The sequence below is a fragment of the Corvus moneduloides genome, chromosome 6 (assembly GCF_009650955.1).
Source record: "Corvus moneduloides isolate bCorMon1 chromosome 6, bCorMon1.pri, whole genome shotgun sequence".
NCBI classification, from domain to species: Eukaryota; Metazoa; Chordata; class Aves; order Passeriformes; family Corvidae; genus Corvus; species Corvus moneduloides.
The window spans coordinates 44,089,778-44,096,707 of record NC_045481.1 but is presented as its reverse complement, the minus strand read 5'-3'; the positions used below and the strand labels follow the sequence as shown (position 1 = coordinate 44,096,707).

The 6,930-nt window shown below is 56.2% G+C and overlaps 1 protein-coding gene across 1 annotated transcript; it reads left to right on the top strand.

Moving 5' to 3' along the window:
- The first annotated feature begins 3,521 nt into the window (after positions 1-3,521).
- FJX1 (four-jointed box kinase 1) lies at positions 3,522-6,653 on the top strand. The gene has a single exon (XM_032112847.1). It carries the CDS (start codon positions 3,691-3,693, stop codon positions 4,972-4,974), a length of 1,284 nt encoding a protein of 427 aa, XP_031968738.1. The 5' UTR covers positions 3,522-3,690; the 3' UTR covers positions 4,975-6,653.
- The last annotated feature ends 277 nt before the right edge of the window (positions 6,654-6,930 follow it).

The following is a 6,930-nucleotide window of genomic DNA, read 5'->3' as shown; positions in this document are numbered from 1 at the left end:
GAAGGGAGAGAACATTTCACGAGCCTGGGAACTACTGGAGGGGACTGACTAATTTTGGTAGTCCAAAACGGTCTGTGCTGGGAAATAACTTCCATGGCAATGCCTCTGAAGTGTGGGGGCGGAGGCGTTGCACTGAAGCCTTGAGCTGTGGGAGAGTATCACACAAAGATATGCAATGCTAGCACAAGCCAGAACTTGCCTGAGCCAGAGGGTGCCTACTCCTGGCTGGGACAGTCCTCCCTGTGGCAGGCTACAGTTGCATCCCCTCTGTCAGCTGCAGCTCCAGCCATGCAGGATGCTCCCTCCTGTCCTGGAGAGCACTGGCACACCTCTGGGAGCTTTGGAGCTGCTAATAGTTGCAGGCTCTGGTGCAATGGAGACTGGCTCTGTGTGTGGTTTGCCAGCCTTCCTTGCCCAGCAGACTGTTAGCTGAGGCAGGGCCACTCAACTCCAGCATAGATACAGTGTCCAGAAAAGTAAAGTCCCCATCTGCTTCCCCGTGATCCTAACCCTGTCAAAGCCCATTAGAGTTTGGCATTTGTCTTGAATGCAAAATAACTTTCACTGCAGGGGAGAAATCTTGAAGTCTCTGTTCAGTTCCCGTTTCTTCTGCCTTTATTGGGAGGAATTGCTGCCTGCAATGAGAGCTACTCCACATCACTGAGAAGCTGGGTACTGGCATGCCAGGAGGGGAATAAGGAGAATAAAACCTTCACTACTCCAAAAAGAGTGTGAAACACCAGCAGTCAGGTATTCTATGAGCCTAGCTTTGCCAGGTAGCTAAAATCAAGTTAATATAAGAAACAACATGGGGCAGCCAGAAATTATTTTGTTATCTTTCTTCTTGCTAGAATTCTGGGTCTGGACAGTGGCCAGCACTCCCTTCCCCAGTGCAGGGCTGTGAAGCCTGGTGACTTTCTGCTTTATCTTTGAGCTGCTCATTGCCATGTCTGCAAAGCACTAACAAGACATCTGACTGACCCAAATATATCACTGATCACAGTTTCAGGAATGCTTAACCTGCTGTAAATTGAACAGCTTGGCTGATGTTTAACCCTCTACCAATTGTCTGGTTTTAAAAAATATTGCAGCTTGTAAGCAGGACGATTAGCCACAGGGATGGCTCAGCTAAACTCTGGCCTGTACTTCTTTCAAAGAGTGCAGTTAAGAGGTGGAGTATTTGGGGGAGGTGATGTTTTCCCAGCTATTGATCTAAGGTTGTAGTCACAGTATAGCTTGTTGATTAACTGCTTAGCTTACAAGAGGCAAGCTGTAATTGAAATTAATGTCATCCTTAACCTGGAGGTTATATTCACCTTAACACCAGGAAATGTAGTGTCCTTATCCATGGCAATGGTTCTGCTCCAGGGGGGATTCCCAGTGCAGACACTGGCAGCTGGATGCTCACTAGAAGCATAACTCACCTGAAAGAAACACAAATTCATAGAAAGCAAAATACATGTCCAACCTACATATGGAATAAAATTAGTGGTTTTGCTTTCAATAATTTTCCAACAACCTAGGAGTTTTCTTAAACCTATTTCAAGCTACAAAGTGGCAGAGAACAGAGGAAATTCTGTGTCATTTCTTTGGTAAAAATACTGTTGGATAAAAGCCTCCTGCGCAGGGTAACGGTACTGTTCTCATCGACCACTGTGAAGCGTAGCAGCCACCAGCTCCAAATCACACACCCGGTGTTCACCGCGCAGCTCGTGTGGTTTCAAAGGGTGAAAGTGTAAAGCGTCATCTGGCAATAAGGCTTCAGGGTCGGAACAGCACGAGACCCGAATTCTTGGGTAGCAAGAGGAGTGTTTCACAGCTTGTATTGCCTCTGAGGGGAGCCGGGCTGGTCAGTGTCTCTCATTGTCATTGTTACCGGGGCCGCAGCGCGGAGCCACGAGCGGCAGGAGGTGCTGCTGCGACACGGCCGCGGCCGCACGGAGCGGCGGGGAGGCGCCCGCCGGGCTCTGCCCGGGAATTCGAGGCAGAAGACAGGGAAAAAAGACACCGAATTCAACTTCTGCCTTTTTTCCCTTTTTTTTTTTTTTTTTTTTTTTTTTGTGTGTGTGTTTCGGTTGGTTTGGATTTTTTTCTGCGGGGCTAGGCGTATGTGTGTGTATAAGTGTGAGTTCTTAAGGTGGATTAGGATAGTTTGAATGTTTTTAACAAAATTCTGAAAAAGAACGAATTCCCTAGTTCTTATACTGAAAGTAAACAAACTGTATTCCATCAAACTTGAAAGACTGGGGTGTGGCTGAAAAACTAGGAGTTGTTGTGATACCTCAAGAGAGCAAAGAGTTCAAGAGACGTGAAAGAGAATTTTTTTCTTTTGCAGTATTTAAGATTCTGCGTGCCGTGGTTTTGCTATGCTGATCCAACTCCAATAACTACTTTGGAGGATAGCCACGGCAATGATAGCAGAAGGGAGAGGTGTTTAATCTCGCTCGGCTCACAAACGTGTTCTTCCCAAGAGAGGTCGCCAGTAAAATACCGAAAAAGCAGATCTAAGCTTCTTTGCATTGCGAAGGCAGAAAAATTGAAATGGGGAATAGAGAAATAGCTACTCTTCTAAACACCTCAAAGGGACACAACTTGAAAAGAAAGGCTGGCTGTCGTTCCGTCGGGCAGGATATCCCGCGAGGTGGGTTAACCCCTCTCGAGGGAGTTAAAATGCCAGGAAAAGCTGGTCCGCACACTCCGTAACCTGATATTGAGCACCGCGCACACCCCGGCGTGTAAGGACGCGAAGGGCACTGCCCTCCGTGCAGGCGGGCGCCCACCGGCCGCCACAGAAGGGGGAAGAAGAGGTGATGCTCCGTGAGGTCTCACTACCGCGCCTCGCCCACGGTCACTGGCGGCCCTGCCCGGCAGGGAGCCCCGGCATCACGCCGCGGTGTCCGGGCGTGTCGGGTCCGGTTCCGCTGCCGGGCGGACAGGTGTCTGTCCGGGTGTGTACCGCTCGTGTTTGCAGCGGTCCCTTTGTGCAACCACCTGCCGCTCCCGGCCCCCGCGCGGCCCCGAGCGCCGGCTGGGGCTGAGGGTGGTGGAGCGGAGGGGGAGCCGCTCTGCCGCTGACCGCGGCGCGACCCCGCCGTGCTGCCGTGGGCGGGAGGCGGCGCGGCCGCGCCCGGGGCTCCGCGGCCGCCCGTGCACCGGCGCGGGGGGCGGCCCCGCTGGCGTGCGTACCGCCTTCCTCTTCCCCTTCCCCCTCCTCGCTTTTCTTCCTCGGTGTGCAGGCTCCTTTGTGCTGCCCGCAGCGGCGAGGAGGAACCGGCGGGCCAAGCGCCCCCGCCGCAGCGCTCTCCCTTCCCGCTGGACGGGCGACCGGCGCGGCTCCCACGCCATCCGCGACCCTTCCGCCTCCTCGACGGGGCGCCCTGCCGTGTGTGGGACCACCGACGTCTCCGCGCGGGCCATCGCCGTTTTAAGCGGAGGGCCACGCCGGGAGACGGGGCGGGCCGGGCGCGCCCCCCCGGCTCCCCCACGTGGTGCGGTGCCCGTGGTCTCCCGGCCGCCGGCGGAGCTGGGCGCACACGGCGTGGGGCAGCCGCCGGGGCTCGCCTGCTCCTGCTGCCGCTCCCGGGGCGGCAGATCCGGCCCGCGGCCATGCGCCAGCGCTGCGCTGAGCGGCCGAGCGGCGGGGCTGTACCGCCGCCGCGTCCCGCGGTAGCGGCGTGAAGCGGCGTGAGGATGAAGCGGGCGAGGCGGGCCGCGCCGGGGCCCCTGCCCGTGCTGGGGCTGCTGCTGCTGGGCGCCCTGCCGGGGCTCTGGACGGTACTGCTGCGGCGGGAGGCGGCGGCGCTGCCGGAGCCGCGCCTGCCCGCCGGGCAGCCCCCGGGGCGATGGGGCTGGGGGCGCTCCTCGGCGGTGCGGGGCGAGTCCAGCGGCGGCGGCGGGCAGAAAACTTTTCGGACGCTGCTGGCGGTGCCGGCGGCGGCGACGGACCGGGAGGAGCGGGACGGCGAGGAGCAGCTCGCTGTAACCGACTCGCAGCCGCCGGCCGACACCGGCTCTCCGGTGGAGCGGGGCATCTTCTGGAGCCGTGAGCTGGAGGAGCAGGTGCCGCCGGGCTTCGCGGCGGAGGAGGCGGCGGCGTGGCTGTCGGCCGCCCGCGCAGCCCGCGTGGCCTCGCTGGAGCGGGGCGGCTGCGGGCGCAGCTCCAACCGGCTGGCGCGGCTGTCGGATGGGAGCCGCGCCTGCGTCCGCTATGGCATCAACCCGGAGCAGATCCAGGGCGAGGCGCTCTCGTATCACCTGGCCGGGGTGCTGGGCATGCAGGAGCGGCTGCCGCCCATGGCCCTCGCCCTGGTGGAAGCCCGCGGGCAGCAGTGGGAGCCGGTGCGCGAGGAGCTGCGCGGCTCGCACTGGGCCGAGGGCGCCGTGGTCAGCCTGACCCGCTGGGTGGACAATCTCACCGCCGTGGTGGCTCCCGCGCCCTGGGGCGCCGAGGCGAGCGCCGGCCGGCGGCTGCAGCCGTTGTCGGCGGGGGAGCTGGTCGGGCTGCCGCCGTCACAGCTGGTGGAGCTGGTGCAGTGGAGCGATCTGATCCTCTTCGACTACCTGACGGCCAACTTCGACCGCCTGGTCAGCAACCTCTTCAGCCTGCAGTGGGACCCACGGGTGATGCGCCGCGCTACCAGCAATCTGCTCCGCGCCCCCGACGGCGGGCTCGTCTTCATGGACAACGAGGCGGGGCTGGTGCACGGCTACCGCCTCCTCGCCATGTGGGACCCCTACAACGAGCCGCTGCTCCGCTCCGTGTGCGTGTTCCGCGAGGGCACGGCCCGCCGGGTGGCCGAGCTGCACCGTCGCCGCAGCGCTGCCGCCGAGCTGCGCCGCCGCTACCGGGCGCGGGAGCCGCTCTGGGCGCGCCTCGGCTTCCTCTCCGAGCGCCAGGCCGAGCTCCTGCAGGCCCGCGTCGACTTCGTGCACCGCCACATCGCCCACTGCCGCGCACAGGCTGCCGTGCTCTGAGGGCCCCGGCGCGGCCGCAGCGCTCCGCCTTGCCTCTGCTCCCGGGCAGCGGGACGTGCTTGCCCCGGCAGCTGCCGCGGGCCGGAGCTGACCCGGCCTGCCACCTCGGTGCCGCGTAGTCGCTGCGACTGCCGGGGGCCGGGGGTGCTGGGGATGGGGAGGGCCGCCGGGAGCGGCGGGAATAATGGGCTACCTGCCTGCCGGGGCTGTCGAGACGAGCGAGTAATTCGCTTTGTCAAGGTCTCTGAAGATGCAGAGCGCAATCGGTATAATTACGGCCCAGTTCCGCTCCAGGACTCTGCCCCCAGAGTTGGAAAAATGAGAGGGTTCAGCATCTTCAGTGCTTTCCTTAACTACCTTGGTGCACTCGCCCTTGTAGGAGACCCCATAGGAAAGCAGTCGTCTTTGTCTGGATTGGGGTTGAGTAACTTTTTTCCTTCCAACGAAGGCAGGCAGAAACATTTTTTATATATTCTTCCTTTTGCAACGGCATATTTAAGTATGAATGTTGATGTTCGTAGACCAAGAACTGATTGCACAATAGGGGAGCCCCTAACTAGCAAAACTGCCCTATTTATGAAACTTGTTTCCTACCAATTTTCTTTAACGAGAGTGAACCTTTCCACTGATTGTTAAATCTTGTTGATGAGAAGTGTATAGGAAGCCCATATCCCCTTTGCTCTTAGTTTTTTTGTGGATTCATTGGGTTAAATTGTTCTGATTCTTAAGGGTTTGTTTGTAATCATCACCATCATAATTTCATCTCACCGGTAAAGTAACTGACTAATGGGTGGCACAAGAAGATCTCCCATTTTAAAAATACTGCTATGTGCTAAGACTTTGACACAACAGTTAAAGTGGAGGAAAAACTGTTTCATGCACTTTACTTTGACTTTTAAATTTTTTTTTTATAGAAGACTTTTTTATTTTACAAAGTCTGCTTTTTATGTACATTATATATGTTCATAAACTTTTCTGTAACATACTAAAGAAACCGATATTTCAGTAAAGTGTGTTAATGTTTTGCCTTCTTTGGCCTGGATGTTTGCCTGAGCTTTGACAGGGAAGCATGCATCTCCTCAGTCTTTCCTGATGTGCGATGCAGGCCACCGCTTTGCAGCTTCTCACTCCACTGATCAGAATGAACTTTTACTCATTCCTCTGAGGCAAGGAGGGGTAGCTTTCAAACACTACCCTTCTCTCATTCCTAGGTGTCCCTGAAAGAGGAAAAACTCTTCAAGTGCCTAAAGTAGTGTGAGTACTTCAGCTGAATAGACATCTATCTGGTTTTCAAAGGCTGAAATGAACTGCCTCTCTCAGGACTAACCTTGAGATAACTGAAGCAGGTAGTTTCAGCAAACTGATAGCCCACACTGGTGTGGGCTAGCTGCTGTCAGCCTTTTTGGGTGCTGGGACTGGATACCAGCCTGGTACAGGTCATGTCAGCTGTTTCTACTCCAGAGGCATGTCCAGGGATGGCAGTTGCTTTCAGTGGTGTTCATACTGTCTTCTCTTCCCATTTTGGTTATCTTTGCAATGAAGAGATTGAGGCAGAATTGAAGAATAAGAAAGCTTTTTAATCATGCTGAAATAGTTGGTGGGGTTTTTTTTCCTACACAAGGTCTGTTCTAGGGCGAAGCAGTAGCAGTGGGTGTACAAAATAAAATATTGGCATCTCTTGCTTGCTTCTTTACGTGTACCAGTATTCATAGAAGAGGCCATTGTATGGCTCGAAATAACAGCCAGAATAAGGACAAATGATAAACTAATCCTTTTTGACCCCAAATGCCAGTATATGTCCTGCTATAATCAAACAGCAGCATAATCTCTTCTACATCTGGACAGACAGCTCTTGATGAAGGCAGCAGCATGGCCCAGTGGCTGCTGTGAAAGTAGGTGCTGTTTTCAGTGTTGAGCAGTAACCCTCCCTTGAGCTCAGGGAGGGCTGTGCATTCC